At 39.9% G+C, this 24,178-nt stretch overlaps 1 protein-coding gene across 5 annotated transcripts in view; it reads left to right on the top strand.

Moving 5' to 3' along the window:
• The window catches only part of LOC122986741 (RNA-binding motif, single-stranded-interacting protein 3-like), a 192,029-nt gene extending 168,916 nt beyond the window's left edge, over window positions 1-23,113 (top strand). For all 5 annotated transcript variants that reach the window (XM_044358069.1, XM_044358067.1, XM_044358068.1 and 2 more), the window contains 7 exons: window positions 3,441-3,484; window positions 8,444-8,540; window positions 10,822-10,872; window positions 16,615-16,731; window positions 16,967-17,053; window positions 17,712-17,836; window positions 20,689-23,113. In XM_044358069.1, coding sequence (XP_044214004.1) covers window positions 3,441-3,484; window positions 8,444-8,540; window positions 10,822-10,872; window positions 16,615-16,731; window positions 16,967-17,053; window positions 17,712-17,836; window positions 20,689-20,692 — 525 coding nt within the window. In that variant the 3' untranslated portion in view covers window positions 20,693-23,113. The remainder of the gene's footprint in view (window positions 1-3,440; window positions 3,485-8,443; window positions 8,541-10,821; window positions 10,873-16,614; window positions 16,732-16,966; window positions 17,054-17,711; window positions 17,837-20,688) is intronic.
• Window positions 23,114-24,178: the final 1,065 nt, after the last annotated feature.

The raw sequence follows: 24,178 nt of genomic DNA on the forward strand, positions 1-24,178 counted from the left end.
AGAAATTGGGAGACGTGCTTTTAAGTTTAAAGCACCATCAGACTGGAATAATTTACCTAACTCACTCAGATCAATTACTTCTTTCCATGACTTCAAGACTTTGTTGCTTGTCGACCTTAAATCTACTTGCTCTTGTTTTTGATTGTATGTACCTTCATTTTGTTCATAAGTAGACTTTACATTTGACATAATGTTATTTGATCTTTTCATTTATTTTAATCTTGTTCATACTTTGTGCAGATGATTCATGTAAAAGATGTAGTGGGTGGGTTTTGGGATGGTGGGAGAGCCCTTATGTGTATGTCCATGTTGATGTTATTATGTTGATTGTTTTGTGTTATTGTATTGTTTAATTTATTATCTAATGTATTTTGTTTTGTTTAAATATTGTGACTTTTATTTTCTGTGCCTGAGGACTCCCTCGAAAACGAGATGGTGCATCTGAAGGGGCTTAGCCTCTTTAAATTTTGAAATAAAAATGTTAACAATAATCTTATCATAGTCTACATACAGTTCAGTAGAATATAGTCTAGCATGGCCACAGCTGTACTGCAGGAAATGTTACATTAAGTCCAAAAAGTCATCTTTTTCATAAAATTAAAAAATCTGGCTGATGTCAGTTTCTTTTTCAGATTTTATTGCAGAGTATAAAATCTGAAAAGCTTGACAGGCCCCCTACGGGGTCATTATCATCTTTCATTTCCAATAACATGCTGTAGGCTGAATTAGAGATGCTGCTGACAGTATGAAAGCTGTCATATATGAAGGTTGTTAAATTTAAAATACAAAGTTTCTGCAAGACTTCAATGCAAAGTTGTTTTTCCTTTTGTTGAAACTCCCACCTCCAGTCTGTCATCTCCGGAAGAAATGAAACCTTGCACAGTGAATTGAAAGCAAATTGACTGTTGCACAATGTAGAGTTCAGAAGTTGTTAGTGTCGATACCAAAGCTTTAATTTACAGAACAAGAGAAAGTGAATAATAATGTCGCCACCCACGCACTGAGTGCAGTTTTTAACAGTTTCCCAACATTCGCATTACATGGAGGCTGGGAAAGAGCAGAGCGGTGAGGTGTAGTGAAATGAAACCGGCTGAAACAACTACGCGCTGAAACATGAGCCACCACAACAATAACAGGATATCACAGTGTATGTGCGTGACCTTCACGTGTGTCTGTGTGTAGCGGGCATAGATTGCAGTTTCAGTTTTTATTTTGTGAGAGCTTACAGTGACATATCAAAACAGGGCTTGCAGAGGAAAAGCATCTCTTCAGAGGTTTTTGCATTTGTTGGAGACAGATTTTCAAGTTCAGGCTGATTAATCTGATAAGACATCTGACCGTTGAGGTGCTTTGAGGAGCCTTGCTGTGTCCTTATACTCAGTCAGCTGACCATAATTTCCCAGAACCCACTCCCTCCTTCATGAGTTTGGCATTGGGACTATGATATGAACACATATTATGCACAGAGTGAGTCACACATATAACAGTTATCAGTGACAAACGTGGACACACATACGCACTAATGCAGTAGTTGAGGAATGTTGTCTAGTCTTAGCTGTTAGATGAAGGAAACGTAGAGGTCAAAACACAAATCGGGATGCTTCACAGAGCTGATCTCTTCCTGCTCTAGCTCAGAAATCTTTTGTTGAAAAAGATAATTCAATAGATTGTCAGGGAACCAGCGCTTAATACAAATTTTGCTCAAGGTGAAAAGGAGAATTCTTGTGTATGTGTAACGTAGTTTTTACCTGGTTAAAGGTGCAGTGTGTAGGATTTATTGGCATCTAGCAGTGAGGTTGCACCTTTAAGTCAGATGTTTGTATAAAAATAAATCCTGGGCTTTGGAATAATTCATTTTTGTCTTATGAAGTCATCCATTTTTGGCACTTCTTTTTATTGATTCCTAGAGTCTATATTGCCCCAGTCCTGGCGAGAGACAATGTTTGGGGAAAAACGAAACATCGCCGCAGAGTTCAACATCAGGGCACACTTTCAACTCGTGTGCCAATTTGGAAGGGGAGCCTTGTGTGGAATATAGAAGAAATACAAATGACTTGTGTAGGGCTGCAGAGGAGGGTGGAACAGTGATAGAGGGAGAGATAGAAATGGAGAAAAAATAAAGATTACAAGACTAAAAACACAAGTGTTGCTTAAAGTTTGTTCCAACATCAACAAGAGGCAGTCGAGTGGATCTTTTTCAAAGCTCAATACAGTCTCGTTCATTTGCATAAGGGGAAAAGAGAGAGAGAAAAGTGTCACTCAATGATAAACACTTGACTTAATAGGGACAACATTTACTGGATAGGAGGAGGGACAGAGAGAACACAAAGACAACTAAAATACCCTCTTGTAGTTGTAGTTTTGAGTTCATTCTGATACTGATATAATGCAGATAGAGTGCCAAACCTTATTAATTTGTAGTGTTGTGATACTGAGCCCGGAACTAATGGCTCTGTAGAAAACTACAGTCCATCAGCAGCACTTCATGCGGTCAGGGTTAACAGTATGTTGTAGCTCGATATTTTGTGTTAGAAGATAGTGACAATATATACAATGGAGCTGAAAAACTGGATCACAATATTACAAATCTTTTCATCTGGCTCTCAAACTGTGAGAGGCTTTTTCCCGTCAGTGTCCTCTCAGTTCACTAAAATGAATTTTCGGCTCATTTTGACTCATAACTGGTTTTGGTGTCTCTTGGCCAATGTCAGTTTCCTGATTACAGACAGTACAGATGTTTGCTGTGGCAACAAGCACCAACTGTGTGTGTGACAGCTCAGACAGACCGATTTCAAAACCTACCAGGAACTTGCTCCAACAATCTTCTTTGTGCTTCTTTATCTTTGTTTACAAAGTTTGAGGCTCACACATTTTAACTCAAGCAGATCCATTTTCATTCCATTAACTTTGTGTGCATTTATTTAATCTCTATATATCATTTCACATTGTTAAATACAGCTGCACAGCAGTATATAGTCTACTATATTTTTGAGTATTTTTTAACCATTCTAAAATCAGTCTACTGATCAATTGCTTTTAAGTGGCTCATTTGGGATTTTTCCGCTACCTAGGACATCATCCATTGTTCTTTATTTAGCAGGTCTTTGTGTCCCACTCAATTGTTTAAATTGGTGCATTTTAAGTGAAAGCTTGTGTGTTCATTGTTTATTTTACATCATGAATCATCCTACTTTCCCTCCCTACAGTCTGTCCCTCCGTCACTTCACTGCCTGGTCAGAAGGAGTAACACTAAACAGTTTTTTGTCACCATCAAATAACAGTTTACACATCCAAATCTTAATGATAGAGTAACTTATTTGGTTAGAAAATATAAATGTTTAAGTGATAAAGTTTCAATGTATAAAAGATAAAGTTTATTTAAATGTTAATCTCTCTCTCTCTCTGTCTCTCTCTCTCTCTTTCTCTCTCTGTTTCTCTAGAGTGGTATGGCGTTGACGTATGATCCCACTGCAATGCAGAACGGGTAGGTGGAAAGATTTCCTATCAGATTTACAAATGTGTCCCTCTTTCGGCTCACATTCCCTGCCAAACATGTTTTAAGGGAACACCACAAAAAAAGTCACAACTTCACCGGTGTTTAAATGTAAGCAATACTGACACTGGCAAACCTGCACAGATGCACATACATCAGCCAACCATCAGCACATCAACACTACTCACAAGAGCACTTGCATGCAAATGAGCAGACCGCACATACGCACACATTCTCAAACAGACACAGGCCGAACACACACACACACACGCGCTCTCTCTCTCTTTCCCCACTCCTACTTGCACCCTCATTCTTACATCTGACTGATGCAGCAGGCGCATTTATTTATGCACCTATGCATACAAGCTGTCAGACATGTAGGTTTTGATTGCAGACAGGGAAGTTGGGCAGTGTTGCAGTGCCGCTGTAAGACTTTCGTCAGCCGAGGCTATCTGCAATGCTCCCAGGCTGAATGCAGAGAGTCGAGTGTCTGCCTGTTTCAGGAGGAAATTGGAGATCGGTCCTGTCTGCTAGGAACGCTGCTGGTGATGCAATCTCAGGAGACGCTTCCCTGCAGCTCTGTGTTTCTTTTTCTCCTCCTCCCTGTCGTCTCAGTCCTCCTTTGCATCCGTGCTCTCCCTTTTCTTCCTCTTTCTGACTGTTGTCCTGTTGTGCTTTACACATTTTACTTACTTTACCAACTCCTTATCACCTCTTAAACCAGTCCCTTTTCCCTGCATACTATATTATTGTTTTCTTGTTCCACCTTATCCTAATGTGCTTTCAAGTATTTTCAACTCTGTCTTCTCTTCTCCTCCTTCTCTGCATAGTTGTCTTGTCTAATCCCTTTCCTCTTCTAATTCCTCTTCTCTATTTCGAAGTAGCTGCTTTACTTTTGGTCATTTTTGGTGTCTTCGTGTGTGTGCGTGCCTGTGTGTGCCTGTGCGTGTGTAAATGCATGCTCAAACGCGAGCATCTGTGCGCTTACGGTGCTTAAACCCTCTCCGACCTCTCTTCCGAGGTCATCTGGGCTCCTTCCGGCGAAGCGCTAAATGACTGTGAAATGCTAATGCAGCTAATTAGAGAGGCGAAAAGCAGGGAGGAAAGCGGGTTGAATAAAAAGGGAGGGCCGAGCAGGGTCAAGAGGAGGGCAAAGGCAAAAATAAAGTCAGCCCAAGGAGAGGGGAAGGGTACGAATCAATTGCAGGTTTGCAAGTCTTTGCAAGCTTGAAGACGGCTGGGTTTTAGGGTCTGATGCCAATCTGATGTTATTGAAAACATGTGTCCCAACCGGCCAGACTGCTTTGGCTTATAGCCTGTCCTTTCTTTTATCAAGGAGACACAACATTCACTTTCTCTCTTTCTTTCTCAATCTCCCTCCACCTCCTATCTGATCTGTTTGCTGTCCTTTGTTTCTCTCTGCCTTTGTTCTTACCTCTCTTGCTCTGCTTTTCTTTATTTCTCTGGCCCACACACACACACACACGTGCGCACACACACACACGCATATATGTTTTAGCATGCTCACCCACATTTCTCTGCTTAAAAGTCACTGAGGTCGGCACTAAATCATTTGCTAATTTTTCAGGGCAAACTCCTGACAGTGCAGCTAGGTCACACTAGGGATTCACAGAGAGGTTTTAAATTGAATCCTGTAGTAATGTTCTGTTCGCAATTACATGTTTAGTGTATTGTTTAAACAGCCGTGCTAGAGTCCCTATTGACAGCGTGCTGCTCAGGGCTAATAGCCTCCATCAATAACCTTGGATCTGTCCTCTACCTACTATTTCTCTCTCTCAATACACATCACTCTAATGAAAAATACAATAAACACAATCAGAGGACCATATTGAATAACGCGGATACTTTTGCTCATTTGTATTCATCAGTGACAGTAATACAGTATCTCTAATGCAAGTCATACATTAATTGTACAGTCAAAAAGATGGATCCACATTGCTGCATAATTAGTAATGGAGTTTTTTTCTTGTCACTGATTATCACTTTGACAAAACTTGGATCCATTTTGTATCTGTCCAAGCCTTTCAATGTCAAGTGGTATCTAAGGTTGAAACATATCATTAAATGCTGACATGCAGTGCTCTAGCTCTAAGAAAAAAATCCTTTGAGGCTTTACTCATAAGTAAACCTGATGAGACAGAAAGGCAACCTAGAGTTTAGAGGTGTAAGTGGAAAATTAAAAAAAAAATCTACATCAAGGGCAAATCTACGTAAATTGAGCCAAGGACAACACACCATGGGTAGAACACATGATCGACCTGCGCATTAACTAGAGCTGAGCCTTGGCAAGAGAAAATGTATAGTGCCAATAATTGATGAGATTTCTTTTTCTGGTTCCAAGGAAGTGAACCACGTTGTATTTTGAAAAAGTAGAGAGTAGCTGTTGTAGCCCTGCTCTTTATGTACTACTACTTAGGCTTCAACACACCAAGTAGAGCATGAAAATTCAACAGGGAGGCTGGATGTCCGTGTGAAGCACAATCATGCTCCGGAGCTTATCGCAGGCAGTTGGAAACCAACTGCATCCACAAGGCCTAGACTGCAATAGTTCAAAAATATCTGAGGGTCTGTATCTCGCAGCTGAGTTCAAAACTGCTCGTGCTATCACTGACCAAACAAATGTAATGTGAAACAGAAAGTGCAATATCTGTACAGGTGGGCACCCCTGGCAACCCATTTCACCCTTGAAATGAGATGTGTATGTGTGGTGTCGCAGTTGAGTAGCATCAATCCATCTGTGTTTTCCTGTCTTTTGGCTGGATGCTGAGCCCAACAGTCATCCCAGTTAAGATAATACAGTTTTTATTGTATATTTAGTGTATTTAATCCAGAGTAAAAGTAGTTTGAGGTAACTTTAAAGTAAGTAATTTTGATTTTTAAGTACTTTTTTACCCCAATTAAGCAGCACTTGATTTGTGGCAAGTACTGTTTTACACATTCGTGGCTGTGTTAGAGATAGAGAGGGGAGGGCTTCTCTCGCTGTCTCTTCCTCTCTCTCCCATTTTCTCCCTCTCTCTCCCTCTCTCTCGCTCTCTCCCTCCCCTCCCTTGCTCCATTATTCAGTCAACAGACACTTTGGGATCGATCGGGCACAGCAACACGGCCTGGCGGATGAAACATGTCCTCTCTAGGTACACAATGATAAATAAAGCACTGCGAGCCACAGCATTCTACCGCTGCAGGGTTGAGGGGGTGAAATGAAAAAAAAGAAAAAAAGAGATGGAGCAAAATCAGAAGGGCAAACAAAGGTATAGGGAGAGAAGTAAACAGAGGTAAAACGCAGATGTTACAGATGCAGCCTTCCCCACATAGTCAAGTATGCGTAGGTGGGAACATAAAGGGCAATACTGAAATGTTTCACCCACTCACACATTGACGTGATAATTCATTATTATGCATAGCAGACTCCTCTGTAACATGATGTGTATCCCAGTCCAGTGTCAAGTCTCATTTTGAGATCTTTGATGGTGTGGCAAAGAGTGAAGCTGCAATATTTATTGTTTCCATGATAGCGTTAATGATGTCTGATCCATTTTGTCAGTGGTGTCTTGAAGTGTACTTGGTAGTTGAAAACAAGAAGATACAAAATACTCTTTTTCACCTTGCATGTTGCTACGTCTGGAGAGCTAAAACTGTTCATGTAGAGGTCTTTGATTTTTGACCATGTAGTATTGTTTTTTTATCCTGCTGCTGGTTCAGTATTATCCCACTTCAATTAAAGGGGACCTGTTAAGTTCATTTCCAGCTCTATATTTTTATTTTTGAATTGGCTTTGCATGATTCACAGTTCAAAAAACTCATTATTTATCTTATATTGGTTCTTTAGGCCCCCCCTCAGTTCAGCCTCTGTCTCTACTGAGCAGTTTTAGCTCCTGTTTCTTTTAGGCCCCTCTCCCAATGAGCTCACTCTGTTCTGATTGGCCAGCTTTCTGGAAGCTTGCCAAGGAGCAGCTGTATCAGAGTCATGTTAAGTTACTGCTGATGAAAACCCAACATTTACTGCTTTTGCTGCTTCATATTAAAAGCTTTTAAATGACTAAGTAATGGGAGACTTTTACTGTGAAGAATTTACAAGAAATGAGACGTGTTCCTCACCGAATTAGCAGAGCTTCGTTAGCAGCACTAAAAACAAGATATGGAGATATTTGGAGCTCTTTGTTTAGCGGATCAGTAAGAAATAATGCAGGGAGGAGTAGTACAAGCAGAAACAGCCACAGTGATGATGATGTTTGATGAAGAGCTGCAAACAATCAGCACAACTCCAACAGGTAAACAACTTATTTTACTTTGCCCTGCTGTGTAATGGAAAAACACCTACAGCGTGCCAGCTGAACTCGAGTCGTGGCTCGGTTTGACTACCCCTAAAACAATGGGAAAATGCCATAAAGTTAGCAGAGAGGAGCAGTGAACTAATCACGAGTTGATGTCGATCGGTCTGAAAGTAGAAAAAAATGTTGGAAACTGAGCGTTCAGAGCAGTCTAAAGCTGGTGTTTTGTGCTCACAGGGATTACTTCTACATATGTTTACCTCATTATTTGACACTTTGGCCACTTTCAATATGAACATCAGACATTGTGACATTGTATATATGACTTAAAATAAGGAATAGCATAATGGATTCTCTCCACCCTCTTCTCTCTCTCTCAACCCAACCAGTCAAAGCAGATGGCCGCCCACCTAGAGCCGGGTTCTGTTTGAGGTTTCTTCCCGTTAAAGGGGAGTTTTTCCGTACCGCTGTCGCCAAGTGCTTGCTCATGGGGGAATTGTTGGGTCGCTCTCTGTAAATTAAAGAGTACGGTCTAGACCTGCTCCATGTGAAAAGTGCCCTGAGATGACTTTTGTCGTGATTTGGTGCTATATAAATAAATTGAATTGAAATTTAATTTTGTGATACTGATGATGTAAACCTTTCTTGTTTGCTTTTATAGGTTCTACTCTTCGCCGTACAGCATCTCCACCAATCGGATGATTGCACAGACATCAATCACACCCTTCATCGCTGCCTCTCCTGTTTCCACATATCAGGTGGGTGGACCCTCTCTGAAGTTTACTGAGTTAGACCAGGCTTTGAGGGCCAGTAAAGGCTGTACCTTTGTTCCAGAAATTGACAGAGATATCTTGAATCTTGAATCAATTGGGAAATTGGCTGTCTCATAAACGATAGAAGCTTTGTGTTTATATGAATAATTTAATGATAAATTATAGTTTCGTCATGTTGAATACTTTCTGAATCCAGGTTACTTTAGGAAACACTTCTGTCTTTGACCCCAGCCACTACTGTCTGGCACCCCAAGGTCCAGTTTCTGACATGCTGTTTGCTAGCTTGCTGGCCAGCCATCAGATTTAGCAAAGCAATTAATGTTCTCAGTCAAGACAGGACTCCAACATACTTGAGTTGAGTTAACAATTCTGTAGAAATACATGGGACCAGGGCATTAGTGTACTAGTTGTAAATCTGTGGTTTTAAAGGATAAGTCTGGTGATGTTCCATATGTTTTTTTTTTATTGTCAACAAATCCCATGAAAAGACCAATCAAGTATTGCCTGTGTATACAAAGCCTGATTGACCTTATTCCTCTGTGGATGTTATGTTTCTTTATTATGACGAACATGGACACTGTAGTTTACTGTATATGAGTCAGTCCCATTTACACTGTTTTGGTGCTGTGAATACTCACTAGCACACTAAATATGTATTAATCCACAGCTAGAAAAAATAAACTACTTACGTAAGTACAGTGCCCAGCTGGTTTAGGAAATTATTTCACCATTTACAAAAATGAAACTATGTATTTATGACCTGTTTTTAAAGGTTCATATCTTAATTATGGAGAAATGGGCTTGATGCTGAGTGCCACAGACAGGGTAGGGAAGTCAAAAAGTATTGACTGACTGCAAGCATTGTTGGTTTCAGTCTTTTCATGGGCTTTAATGTAGATGTATATATTCATTTTCACTGGCCCACAGAATTCTGGCCCTGGTTTCAAAATTATTTCTCAATTCAAAATGTACTTTTTTCACTGTTGTCCTGTGTGTAGACATTGAATGTATAGATCAAGCATGTGGAGGTCATCACAGGAAATACTTTAACCCGAAATTGAGTCATCTACTCTCTCCATTCAAGATACTTCTCAGTCTGGCAATAATAAAACACAGGCTTATATTGCAGCACACCTCCCTCGATCTTTCATTGTTAGGCACATATCCTCCTTTTGTCTCTATCCATCCTTTCTCTTCCACGCACACAAACTATATGAATTCATGTCAAAGTTGGTTCTTTGAGAGGTTGACTCAGTACTTGATCCTCAGTTTGTCAAACAGATAGACTTTAAAATAAACACCAGTCCTCCCCCACAGCTTTTCTCCGACACAAAACACTGCTGTAAATGAGAAAGACTAATGCAAAGACACACCATCGGCAGTGCAGAATCACACACAGAAACACAATCACTTCCTGCTTTTTTGAAGAAGAAATTAACCTACCTTGCATTACTTTGACTTCCCGTAGTAAGATATAGATATGCTAACATGCACATGCAAACATATTATTACTATATGCGTGTATACTATACTTATATGTGACAAAGAGGCCTTCAGGGACTTGTTTCTCCTCATGTTAGAGTTGGGCAGTGGGTAGCAGTAGAAGATGAAAGTGGTGATTTGTTGCCAAGACAGGCTTTGATGATGAAACCTCTACTGTGAAGCCGTAATTATTAGACTGTATTGCTCTCTGTGGTCTCCATATCCTCTTATAATTACAACATAACATACTGTATAGTGGACCCTCAGTTACGGCTGTAATATTCTTTAAGACACACTGCCGCAGGGACTGAGGCTCAGAAATGGGCCAGTAAAGACTTGAGCTAATGACTTATTTTCTCTCTTCTCCTCTTTGGTTTCCTCATTTTCACTCCCTTCCTGTCATTCTGTCTTCCAATTGTCCCTCTTTATCTTCCGCCTTCCACCATTCTTTACCCACTTATAACAATCTTCTTTTTGATCTTCCCTTTCCTCTCATCTCCTCTTGACCTCCCCTCTGCATCCTCCTACTCATGCCCAACCCCTCTTTCTTTAATTACTTTATTTTTCTTGTCCTCCCTACACTCCTTATTTTCTTCTTTTTATTTCCTTCATCATCTTGGATCCCGTTTTCATCACCTCTGTCTTCTTCTCTTCTCTTCTCTTCTCTTCTCTTCTCTTCTCTTCTCTTCTCTTCTCTTCTCTTCTCTTCTCTTCTCTTCTCTTCTCTTCTCTTCTCTTCTCTTCTCTTCTCTTCTCTTCTCTTGTTCTACTCTCCTCACCATAGGTCCAGAGTACATCTTGGATGCCACATCAACAGTATGTTATGCAACCTACAGTAAGTTTGGTTAACCAACATCTTTGTTTTTGTGTCATACTGTATGTTATCATTTCCCAGTGGAGTCATTTTCTCCAACACTTTTCATTGCCACCTTTTACACTGCATTTCTGCCTGTCATCTCTGTGTGTGAGTATATATCCATATTTGTTTGTCATGCGCTTCTGTCTCTGCTAAAATGGAAGGATTTTTAAAAAATGCTTGTTTGAAATAAATTGCATCTTTATTACATACATATGTGGATGTCAAGATGACATTCAAATCACTAATTGATTTATTTCAGAATACATCTTATCCATCTTAGAAACCATAGATCTTGTATTGTGCTAGAATGCTCACCATAATTGCTTTTTACCTTCAACAATATTTAATAAGTTCCTTTTTTCTGTTGTTAATCAATTTAATCTCACAGCTCAGGTATGCAAATGATAGTGATGACAGCAGGTTATTGATAAATCGCTATGAATCACCAAGATTGTAAAAAGCCAATTAATAAAAGAAAAATGACACACAGTTTAAAACGAGTGCAGAATATGAGAGCCAAACTCAAGTCTGACCAGAGAAAAAGTGTGGCCCTGCATCTGAGTCTTACTCTGCTGAATCAGCCTGAGCTTAACCTCCGTATAGCAGCTCCAAGAGCTCAGCGGAGCCGACTCTGACATCCATAATAAAAGGTTGCTCCCTGCTGGTTTGAAATAAAACTGCAGGCACAGAACACTGGCTGACACTATATAGAGCAATACAATATAGTAGTCTACGAATCTATGCTTCACATCCGGCTGGAGGTCTCAACATTTCTGTCATTCTGATCATCTGCATTGTAATTGTGATCTGAATGATTCATATGTACTTAGACTGTTTAAGCTTTGTCTCTCCAAGCTCAAACACACACACACACACACACACACACATACATACCGTTTGCTTGAAACACAAACATCTATTTAAACACACACATACATTTACATTTACTCATAGTCACGTAAGTTGACTGTAAATGTAGGTGTACAGTCAATTCTTCACATCTACACTCACCTACAGATTCTCTTACTTCTTTTCTTATACTCTCTTTCATACGACTTTATCACAGTTTTCACTCCCTTGTAGCTGGGGACTGTATACAGCTATAATAACAGGAGACTGAATTTTGAACCTCCACAGGTTACGCTCTCTGCCCAATGTAAAGCCTGTCTGTTTGACTTACACTAACTACCCAAACATACAGTATGAAATCCCATCACCTTCACTCAGTCCAGTGACAGATTCCTGTCTACAATAAGTGGAGGGAGTAAGGCAGGCCTCAGCAGTTGAACCCTGTTTACTAGTTTCTCAGTACTAAAGGTTCAACTGAAAAGAAAATGACAGGCAGAATATATTCATTTGGGACTGTTGATATCCAATAACCTTGAAAGGGCTCCAGATGAAAATAAACCTTAATCATCTCTATGACATTTATTCATGGTAGTTCGCAGTTCCAGTGGTTCTGCTTGAGTGCAGTGTGCATTAGTTATTTTTGCATTAACACTGAAAAAACTGTTAAACTAGCCTGTGAATCCTGAATTTAATTTTTATACCCATGGTTTTTAATTAAACACCTGTTCTGAAAATGTCCTCTCCTTAGACAGAGTTCACATGAAGGGGAAAGAAATGTTTTCATAGGGATTTAATGACATTCTATCACTCAGAAAGTGAAGGATTTAATCATAAGAATTTCAGTGATGATGGCTATCATAGCTGGCAAAAAACACTCATACACACACACACATCATGGACAGGTTATTTTTAGATTTTTGGCAAGCTCCTTTCATACGGATAATTTCTCTAGAAAATAAAGCTGGCTTCACTTACAAAGAGATGATAGTCAGAACAGATTTTATCATACAGATTTTGACCAAACTGCACTGCAAGGGTTAGTCAGTTGGTTTTCTGCCAACATCTGCAGACAATTTTACACCTGCAAAATTCAGTTATGCACCATTGAAATTGTCAGCTGTGGGAGGATGGAGGATAAAGGCAGCACAGATATGGTATATCAGCCATGCACTGAGGAATTCTAGTAAATACTGTCTTACACAATAGTTATAAAATTGTACCAAATTCTTCTGCTTCCCCTCTCTGCTGCTCTCACTTCATATCTGTCCTCCTCTTTGTGTCTATCTGCCACCTCCTAGAAACATTCTGTTGTCATGTCTGATTAAAATTATGTCTGTGAGAGAGGATAATATCCATCTGTAAATGTGTTTTCAAACGAATGTCCTTTATAATTATTTGGCAGGCCGCTTGATATGACTTCCTAAGACTTGGGAGAAGACTGAGATAGAAGAGAGGAGAGAACAAGAGGTCGGGAGAAGAGAAAATAAATAAATAAATAAATAAAAGAAGTGCGTGCATTTGACAGAGAGAGGATAGGGGAGAGAGGCAGGCGCAGGGAAAGGAGAGGAAAGAAGGGATTTACAAAGAATAAATCAAGAACAAAGAAAAGAAAACAACTGCTGCAAAAGCATGTCTGGGCTGTGCATGCCTGTTCCCCAGTCTTGTCTCTGCATAGTCAAAATCCCTGTTAAACAACAAAGGCGAAGGCTAGTCATTGTATTTCCTGGATACAGAAGAGCTTGGCAAATTAAAGCTGCATCAGGGAGGGAGACTGAGAGAGACACAGCAGCTTAATTCTGTTCCTATGGTAGCAGAGGCTTCGTCTGCGTCTCCTCACTGCTGTACCACAGTTAATGACTGGTAACTTGGATTAATGGTGTGCGCTCATTGACACATTTAGGTTGACGCACACAAGCGCACCTCTGCTAATCACTCAGTCAGCAGTCCGTCATGCAGTTAGAGATACAGATACACACTGTAGACACACGGTTACTTCAGAATTTAATGACTCTGATGAAAAAGGTTAGAATGAGAGAAATAAAGTAGTGCTAAGCGCTGTTTTTGTTCCTCACGAATAGCGAAGGTGCCCATGCATGCACTCACACAATTATAAATACACACACAGACACAAGCCTGAGTATGCTCCCTCTCAAATTAACTCAGATACACACAAACACACCTATACACACAGTGGAGTGCCTTAAGAACTGTGTGTTTCCGAGCCTTGGTGGAATGCCCAGATTACTTGAACTCCCTGTCTTTACATCTTAATTAGTGAGAGGATGTCTTTGTGCATAATTACTCACAAATCCCCTTACAGGAAATGAATGCATTACCCTAACCATGCATAGCAAAAAAAAAAAATACAAGGAAGGCGGCTTATTGGGGAGGGCTATAATGAGACATCCAAAGAATTGGGATTTCAGATCTTCCTGAGTTAAATTGCCATGTTAAGCCCATTTGAGGAGACAAAGGGGGTGAAGAATGTGATGGAAGAAATCAGACTTCAGAACATATCATGGCTTGCAAATAGTGCGCAATACTTGATTCGTTTCTCTTTTTTTAAATGCTGAGTGTCTGTTGAACCATCACCCATGCATGCATGCATGTGGGTGCATGTTTAGAGTTTACAACAGACATACCAGTCTTTTTGCTTGACGTAGCCCTGTAAAATCCTGTGGCTTTGTGTGTAAACAAAGGCAAAGTGAGAGAAAGAAGGCATGGTTTCAGTATGGAAAATCAATTTGTAGAATAATACAAACATCTGCTCCTCAGAACACACCACCTGAAAGAGAATAAATAATGCCGGTTCGTTTGCGTGCTTGCACACATAGTTCTCCTGTCACACCAGCAGCAGTTAGTAGTTTTCCCGATAAACGGGTGTCATTATCACTAATGCTGTGTATTTGAGGCTGCACGGTGCCTGCAGCATTCTGCTAGTCAGCTTCACTTCTATACTGAAAAAATGACAGCACAAGGAGGGGGGAGTGAAAGAAAGAGCGAGTTCAAAGTTGAAGCAGATCGTGTATTTTTTTTCTCTCTCTCTCCTGTCCTTGGGGAAAAGCTAACTGTCTGTCTGGCGTGCTCATTTACTGCTTAGCTCAAGAAAAACATCAACACACATGCGTGTACTCTACCACATACAGTACAATTATTCACTATATATCACACACCAACTATGTGCTAATTCATAGTGTACACATGCGGGATAATAGGTTTAACACTTGTACAAATAAATCAGAGCAGACAATTAGTTATTGTGGGTTTCCTTTTGCTTTATGAGGCTTTCTCTCTGCATGGGAGCCTGCTGCGAGCTTGGATGAAGTGAGAGGAAAAAGCAGGGGAGGATGAGAAATCATTAAACGAGAGAACATATTATATGGATGGATGAAAAGCTTGGGTATTACCTAGATTTTGGCTGCTAAATCTACCTACCTGAGCCAAAGCTTTGTGTGGGTTTATGGGAAGATCGGTGATGCATCTTTGTGTGGATGCTTCTGTGTGTGTTAGACGTGAATGTGTGTGTGTGTATGCAGGAGATGTGCCACTCACTTGCAATGATGAGGACAGTTGTCAGAGCATTTCTGATAGCCAGGCTGCTGTGTTCTTCAAACAACTATGAAGACAGCAGTTAGGAGGAAGAACACTCACCACTGTTAACAGCTCTGACAATCCCTGTCTCTGTGTGTGTGTGTGTGTGTGTGTGTGTGTGTGTGTGTGTGTGTGTGTGCGTGGGTGCGTGCATGTGTGTGTGTGTGTTTGAGAGAGAGCATCTCTGTGAAGCTTGCAGACGGAAGGATCTGCACTTACAGCTTCACAGCTGTGAACAGTTCTGACAGACTGTATGTGCCTTCAAGAGGAACGCTTCACACAGCTAGAACTTTCATAACTGTGTGTGTGCGTGTGTGTTGACTTATTTGTGTTTGTGATGTTGTGAGCCTCCCTGCGAAACCCTTCAGATACAGAGCCGTTAAGATGACTGCCATACGGCTGTGCTGTTGCCTAAAATACCTAAATTTAATACCTGTGTTCTTCTAACATCCTGTTTCAACATGCAGCTACAGAAGTTCTGACTGCTCTCTGGAACGATACTGACACGGATCCACTGATGCTGTCTGTGCTCATGGGAAGTGTAGTTAAACAGCTATCACAAATGAATAGTTTTTACTGCTGCAGGGATGTTGCCAAGCATCTCAGCACATCTCAGCCGTTGAGTTTGTACCAGAGCTGTGCTGGAAAAGTAAAGCTCAGCGCATCAAGGTGTAAGGCTGCATCAAAGCCCTTCACATTGAAGAGATTTACAGTAAAAGCCTTTCTGCTCTATTCAGAAGCATGTTCTGTCAAGCCTGCCTGGCAAGCCACATTGCCATGTACTAAGTCAAACCATTTGCAGTCATCAAACCTAACTGGATTGGAAGTCTAAGCTATTTCGTCTAGCTGCATGTCTTATTCTGTCAGGTTTACACGTTTGAAATATTTGCACTTTTTCTGCATCACAATAAACACAGTGACAAATCTTGGCTGTGATAATCTTGTTATGTTATCCAGCTTTACCTACGAGTCTTCCTTTCTTTATTGTATCTTAGTTTGAGGTATAGGTTTAGGTTTAGGGACATTTCGTTCTGCACTCTCCTTCATCTGACACTCATTCCCTTTCCTCTTATTTCATCCTTTCTTCTACTTCAATCCTCTCTCCTCTACCATCCCTCCATATCCCACCTCCTGTGTTTAGTGTAAATATTTATGTTCACAGTGTTTTCCCTTGAATGTTATCCGTTATGGTCCTCTGGTTACTGGACAATACTTTCCTCAGCTCGCACCGCAATGTCTATAAACCAGCTGGTCATGTGTGCTTCCTTCTTCCCTCAGGGTGCTGTGATCACCCCAGCCTCGGCCATAGAGCCCAGTTTGTCTCTTCATCCCTCCAGTGTAATGGCTCCTCTCACCCAGCAGATGAACCACCTGTCTCTGGGGACTACAGGCACTGTGAGTCTCCCTTTTCACCTTGTCTAACTCATCTTGCTCTACATCCATGTTGAAAGTGTGCGATGACCCTGGGACCAAGCAAAACTGCTGTTATGTAATGCCTTATGAAATGTCAAAAAACCCAGTCTCAGCAGGAGATGCTATACTCTTAATCAAGGGATTCTGGGACACATATTGTTTAAGCTTGTATTATAATAATGTCTCTGTGTCTTTGCCCCACCTACTTTCTCTGCAGTACATGCCTGCTGCAGCGGCTGCTCCTATGCAAGGAACCTACATTCCCCAGTACACTGCAGTGCCTGCCTCTGCCATCACAGTGGAAGTAAGGACAAAAGAAGTTGTTCACTGACTTTATTCTAGTCATTTTATTATTTTACCCTTATGCAGCAGCCTACTTAGGGTCTTCCAGGACTGGATTTATAATATTTATTGTAAGGGGTTGAACACAAAACAAGGAGTCACAAAACAAATGAGATTATGTGTAATAAGGAATTTAACTTGAATATATGTATGATATTCTCAGATTAAAATATTCCAGTAAATACAGTTTAGAATGGCTATGCTGATAATAAATGAAAACCACTCCTCTGGAAATTCAATATTCAGTGAGATCTCAGTGTCACTTATTTATTGCCATTGAGCCAACTTGAAGTTTTAAGCCTTGATAATGTCACAAAATCACGTTTTAGTAATGTGGCCTGTAAGTCAGGGAAAAACATTGCCAATAATTTATACAAAACTCCCAGGGACAAGAAGAACTAAGTGTGAATTCTTAAAATGAGCGTCACAAATTAAACAGAGCCTGCTTGAAGCAATTTAAACCATCACCTTAACTCAATACCAAGTGTTTGGATACTCTGGATTTTTTTGTTTTTTTTCTTAGGATAAATCATCTGTATTTCAGTGCTTAGAGTCTAACATTCTAATTAGACCAAATAGTTAAATATCTGACTAATGTCTGATTGTGTTTCTGGTGTCAGGGTGTGGTGACAGACCCATCTCCGCAGACAACCGCCCCCTCCTCGCAGGACGCCAGCGGGCAGCAGCCTTTATCAGTGGAGAATACAGGGGATCATGCCACAGCCTACTCTTACCAGCAGACTAAGTAAGTGTAGTTAATAGATGTCTGTCTCTATTGCATTCTTTCTGTACATCTGTATATTATGGTGTTGCTATATTATCCCTGCATTGCACTGTTCAGACAGATGTTTGCAAAAACAGCAGTGACAGTGCTGTTGAAAGTGGATGCCAAGTGGAAATGAGGATGGATGCAAATCTGTGATTCTGTTAGTACACAGCACCGTATATATGTCAGTGTGAGGCAGTGATATATTAGATAGACCATAAATTATTTTTACTGGTAGATTTATCAGGACAAATAGGCAGGAACTTCAGAGGACTTTTTTGATTTTTTCACATAATTTATTTTTACCTATAGTGTAAATCAGTTAGAATATATTCATATAGACTTGTCACTTGGCGCTTGCATGGACATAAACTATAGTTTATGTGATAATTTGGCACTTTTGGATGTAGTTTGATTTCAGAAATATCTCGGTTTCCATTTTCAGATTAAAGCTTTAAGGATTCCCTACTTGATTGCCTTGGTAGCCTCATGGTTAAGGCACATAACTACATAACTGCAACATCCTCTGATTCCAGTTGGAGTCCGTGTCATTCCCCTCTCTCTCTCCCCCCACGCCTTCTGTCTATGACAGAACTGTCCATTTATCAAATAAAAGCAAAAATCTTTCCCTACTTAACATAGCTAGAATGCTAAAAGTTTGTGAAACCTTTAAAATACAAAACATTGTTAAAGATGAAACTAGGGCTGAAGTGAACCAAAGAAAATCTTGGTCAACTGAAATCGTACATACTGAACTCAGCAGCCACACGTTTCTCCATTCTCTATTTCTCTGTTTTGTGTCTTCAGGTTAGGCTAACCCATTGTTTCTAACTTTGGAGCTAACCTCCTTCACTTTTCCAGCACTTGAGGAAACAACAGACGTGACTTTTTAGCATTTATTAACTGTTACACTGTAGTCTGTACTGTACATTTACTGCCAGACTGACAACTTACGACTAACCTTTTCCTCTGCTACGCTCACATCCACCGTCACTTCTCTGCCTCTCGCTCTTTCCCACCCGCTACGCAAACATATTAGGCAATGCCCTATTCCTAAACGGAGTTACGCTACCAATAGTTTCCTAGGTAACAACACAGAGGTTGACTCACGTTTCAGAACAGCGCTGCACAGAGACTCTCAAACACTATTGATTTCTGAATGAATGGATATTTGGCGTTATTTTTGGCATTAAAAAATTTTTTTTTTGGCCTGGAGGGGGTTCTAGTTGTTATAATTATAGGAGAAACACTGATTCAGTAAACGTTCAGTATGTTCAGTAAATGCTCAGTAAACATTGAGTGCAGTTAGACCCAGCAGTCTCCATTAGGTTGGGTGAGTTCAAAGTTCTGAAAACAACGGGGCTGTTTTGAATACACCCCCGTTTTCACAGGTAATTTGTTAGTCTGTCCCTCCCACCGCAGGAAATAATGGATTAATCCTGGAAAGCTATTGATGTAGCACTTTTCTCCTTATGAAAGTAACACAGAGATTATTCGACCAATGAGAATGTGGTCGGACGAGAGTATATCGACCAACTAATCGACCAAGAGACTACAGCCCTAAATGAAACCAGTGGTTTCCAACCTTTTTGGCTTTTGACGTCTATGAGTTGTTAACAGCTCAACCAAATAGTGTTTTTTCCCTCTAAACTTCTCACATGGTTTCATTTCAATAAATGTTCAAATGACCCAATATTTCACCAAAAATCAAAGATTAGAGAAAAAGTCCAAAAACTGAAAACAGATTTGTGTATCAGAAATTTGTTTTTTCTTCTTTCCTCTCCCATTAATCATTTCACAACCCCTCAGATTTATCTGGTGACACTTTTGAGGGGCCAGACCCCTAGGTTGGGCACCACTGGACTAAACTAGCTAACTGTAGTAGTTCAAACTAACTTCACCTCTGTACCGCCTTGTACCACTGCATTTAGACAGGTCCAGGTTAGCCATATCCCCCTGTTACCTGTCTTAATGCTAAGCTAGGTTAACCATCTCCTACCTCCAACTTCATATCTAATGGACAGATACAAGAGTGACATCAAACTTCTCTTCTAATTCTCAGCAAAAAAGTAAATAAGCATATTTCCCAAAATGTCGAACTATTCCTTTAAAGATGTGTCTTCTTGCATATGCACATGGAAAAACCCAGACAGAGAGGAGGAAGAGAAGAAAGAGATGTTAGAAAATCAAGCCACTTACACAGAAACTCTAGCGATTTTACACATCAAAGCCTGTTTACGAGTCTGGGGGAGTACCACTGCATATGTGGAAAAAGTACTATAAAGCCTTTTGTGGCTCCAGAGGGAGCTGAGGGAAGTCTGATAATGTCAGTTGAGGGCTGAAGTCTACATGTTTGAAAATTTAACTAGCATAACACACCCAAATCTCCAACCCAAATGTTAGTGGTCAAGTTTTGTAGGTAATATAGGCGCCAGGATTTGACAAGGAAGAAGAATGTAGGAATAAAAAAGATGATATCTCTGGTTCTGCTGCAGTGATACTGATCCTTTTTCTTTTATAAGTGTCCACTGTGAGTAAAGCAATGTTATAAGAGTGCAATACTAAATCAGTGGACTACTCTTTTAAGTAGACTGAGGCCCAAGCTGCTCAGGTGTAGACCATTTCCTGATGGCCCTCCCAACTCTGTATGTTGGCTCTTGATCCAAGCCAAATCAGTTACATAATCACAGCTTCCTAGATAACCTACTGGTGGTTTCCTTTACAAGCGGCGGTTGGACGAAGAATGTTGTGCCTGCTTTAGTAACAGTAACATTGTCCACAGTTTCTTCAGTTACAATGTTTTCACTGACTTGTTTTTCTGTCTCTTTTAGATAACAAGATTGGTAGGAATCATTGCTGCATTGCCTTTAGAAGGACTGCACTGAGGCGCTGGAGACACAGAGAGAATCAAAATGAAACGGGGACTATATAAGGTGACATGGACAACACTGAGGGGAGAATGCTTCCACTGTGCACAGGCACCAAATAAAAGACAAAATGAAGAAAAAAAAATCAATTCTATTTCTTACCTGGTTGATCCAAGAAAAAGACAGAAGAAAAAAGAAATGATGATTTGCTGAACTTGAGGACAATGAAATCAAACGCAGTCTGCAACTTTGAGTTTATTATTTCTCACTGTGAGACTGGACTTTGCCTCCAAAGGAAAAAGAGAAGACATAGACTGAAATCTAAACTCAACCAACAAACTGTACAGAAAAAAAGAACATTTGAATGTGCAGGTAGATTTTCAGACTTTTTTATTAAAAAAGAAAGGAAGCAAAGTCTAGAAAAAACAGGTTGTCTTCCTTTGATATTAAGCTACATCATTTTCATCCTTTTTATTATTTGAGTAGTTTTCTAGAATATCAATGTTTTCGTAAATCTTTATTGCCTTAATTTTCTCAAACTTTGGGAAACAGTCTCCATAGTGTTGAATTATTAAAAAAAAGACTGAGTGGTTGAGTGATTTGAGCGGTTCTTAGAGTTCTTGGAGACTAAATCTAAAAGCTATCTGTACAGGATAAAAAAAAAAATATGGTTGTATTTGTATGAAGATGATTTTAAATTATGTGGTGCAGTGCAGCTGTTGGTTGGTAGGAGAAAAAAAATCTTGTGGGACTTGTGGGAGGGGTCAATCCACTGCTTCCTGGAAAATGCAGTTTAGTTTCATCATGAGTTAAAACTTTTTGTTCCTCCATCGCATTTGTATTTTTCTGTTTTTTACTTGCATTCTTTTTACCTTCAAAAATGTTTTTGCTTTGCCTGCTTTGCTTGTCTCACTGCAAAAAGAAAATTAAAAAAAAAACAGCAGCCTACAGGTGGCATATTTTATACCAAAGATGAAGAAACTAGGTAGTGAAGAGATCTTCCTCATGTTGCTTTCTCTTTATTTTTTCACCTCTGAACCTGAGATTTTTCTTGCTTGACATGCTGTTTGTGTGTGAGATAATTGTATCGGTGACTGAGAACATGCAGTAGCTCTTCAACACAATTGCCTCAACCAGAAAATTGTGCTCTGAAATGCTTTGTTTAGCTTTCGATCAAACGCGGTAATGATCTAAAGTGGGAGAGACCAGACACCCTGTGGAGGTTGTGGAAGAGATGGGTATATTATTGGGAATAAGTTGGTATCGTATATTTTAGTGGTAACGAGGCTGAAAATGCATTTTATCCTGTGGAATATTGGTGTGTACTCTTCAAAGCTGTGTGTACACACAATTACACCGTCCTCAGGCTGCATTGTGGCTGCATCCTAAATGTCCACAGTGAGATGCAGTAACTCTATGACTGCAAGCCAAAACACTCTAGATGTAATTATTTTGAAATGCATAGTCTCAGTCCACACAACATACTGTTTTACACCACTGTCTTGCCAAACACAAGCCATTTAAAATGTGAGCAGGGCGATGATCTCTGTAAGAGGAAAGGGCATTTCTGTTCAACGAAATCATTTAAGCTTGTGTAAATTCTCCTGAGAGGACAAGGAGAATGTTGTTGTTTTTCACTTTTTCTTATTGTGTTGCCTTTTTTGGTTTTTGATAATTGATTATGATGTGTGAGCTGCTAAATACTTTTCAGTATTGGGGAGTGAGGTTGTCTTGTGTTGGCTGGGTGTGGAAGAGGTGCACCTCCAGAATGACAGTAATTGACCATTTTAAGACAGGATAAAGACAGTTCCTGTTCATTGTTATCCATGACTTGACGATGTAAAAAGCATCCTGCAAGTTTTGTGCCTCTTTTCAAGTGAATGAAAAGACGTGATCCTGGTTGCAGCCCTTGAAAAACACAAAAAGATCTCTCTAAAAAAACAAAAAACAAACACTATCAAACTGTCTGACACCAGCTCTGAGGTCACCCCCCTCGAAGCCCCGCCTACCTGACCCTCCACCAATGAAAGGAAGCTAATGGAGACGGAAACATAGAAAAAGCATGGTTCAACCAAAATCAAGCAGATACTAACCTCTATTGGAGAATAAATTATTGAAAAAGGAGAGAGAGAGAGAGAGTAGAGAAAGCGAGAACAAAAGTAATATTTATGAGATCTTTTTTGTACACGTGTGTAAAAGAAGATGAAACAGAAATAACTTTGATGATGCTATTTTTTTATTTGCTTGGTCACATGCCTCCCATGTCTTTCAAATTGTGATTCCGAGAGTGTCTGTAGAACCAGTGGATATTGCTGTAGTTTCAAATGTCTCTTTTCTTTTTGTTTTCTTTTTAGACAAATCTTTCAATAAAAAAATGTTTCAAACAGTGGATACTCTGTAGTGTATACTCTGCAGGTACAACACAATACCACTAGAGTGCACTGTAGTACACAATATGAGTGAAAGGTTATTAGAGGAAGAGCTCTGTGTGTGTCTGTGTGTCTGTGTGTGTGTGTAGGATACTAATGAGTCACAAGGAGTTTTGCAAGTCACAAATAACACAGAGGCTTTTCAATTTAAGTAGGCATAATTATCCATGATTTTACTAGTTGTACTTTAGGCAGCAGGTAGAGCAGGTCGTTCACTTTTTGCAGGGTTGGTTGTTTGATCCCCGGCTCCTCCTCTCCTGCACACTTCATCCTAGAGCAAGACTCTGAACCCCAAATTGCTCAGGTCTCGGTGCTTTATTGCTTTAGATATTTACTTTACCACTTTCTTTAATTTATTCTCTGTAGATTGATAATTTAGACTTGAAGAATAGTATATATATATATATATATATATATATATATATATATATATATTACTACCTGCCAGCCTTAAATTTGTTGGATGCAAATATCAAGTGTGTTTACTTTAGTGCACTTATTAGTCAGTCAGATTCATTGCTCGTTCCCAGCAACACCTCTTCCATCCTGTTGCTGACTGATTAATGAACATTTTATATCTGTAAACTAGTCGCTACTGATGGAAATAAATCTCTCATCAAAGGCTACATACAAGCTCTCATTTTACTATAACACTGTATTTAGATTACTGCACTCTGAGACACTAACAGCTGAATAAGAAAGCTGAATTGTCTGTCAATTCATCACACAACTAAGACTTTATGCATCAGGACATATTTCTCAACAATATTTTAATTCTCTAGAGAAGTTTGCTTAAACTACTGGACTGACTTGACTTTGATTGAAACTTTGTTCCATTGAATTAAAGGACCAGAGTGTAGGATTTAGTGGCATCTAGCGGTGAGGTTGCAGATTGCAACCAACTGAATACCCCTCACCTCCCCCTCCCTTTCCAAGCTGGGAACAAGTTATGAATCTGACTAACTAATCTGTATACCAAAGTAGGAGAAACTTGCGAAAAACGCAAAATGTGTTCTCTAGAGCCA

This window comes from Thunnus albacares, chromosome 8 (genome assembly GCF_914725855.1).
Source record: "Thunnus albacares chromosome 8, fThuAlb1.1, whole genome shotgun sequence".
Taxonomy (NCBI): domain Eukaryota; kingdom Metazoa; phylum Chordata; class Actinopteri; order Scombriformes; family Scombridae; genus Thunnus; species Thunnus albacares.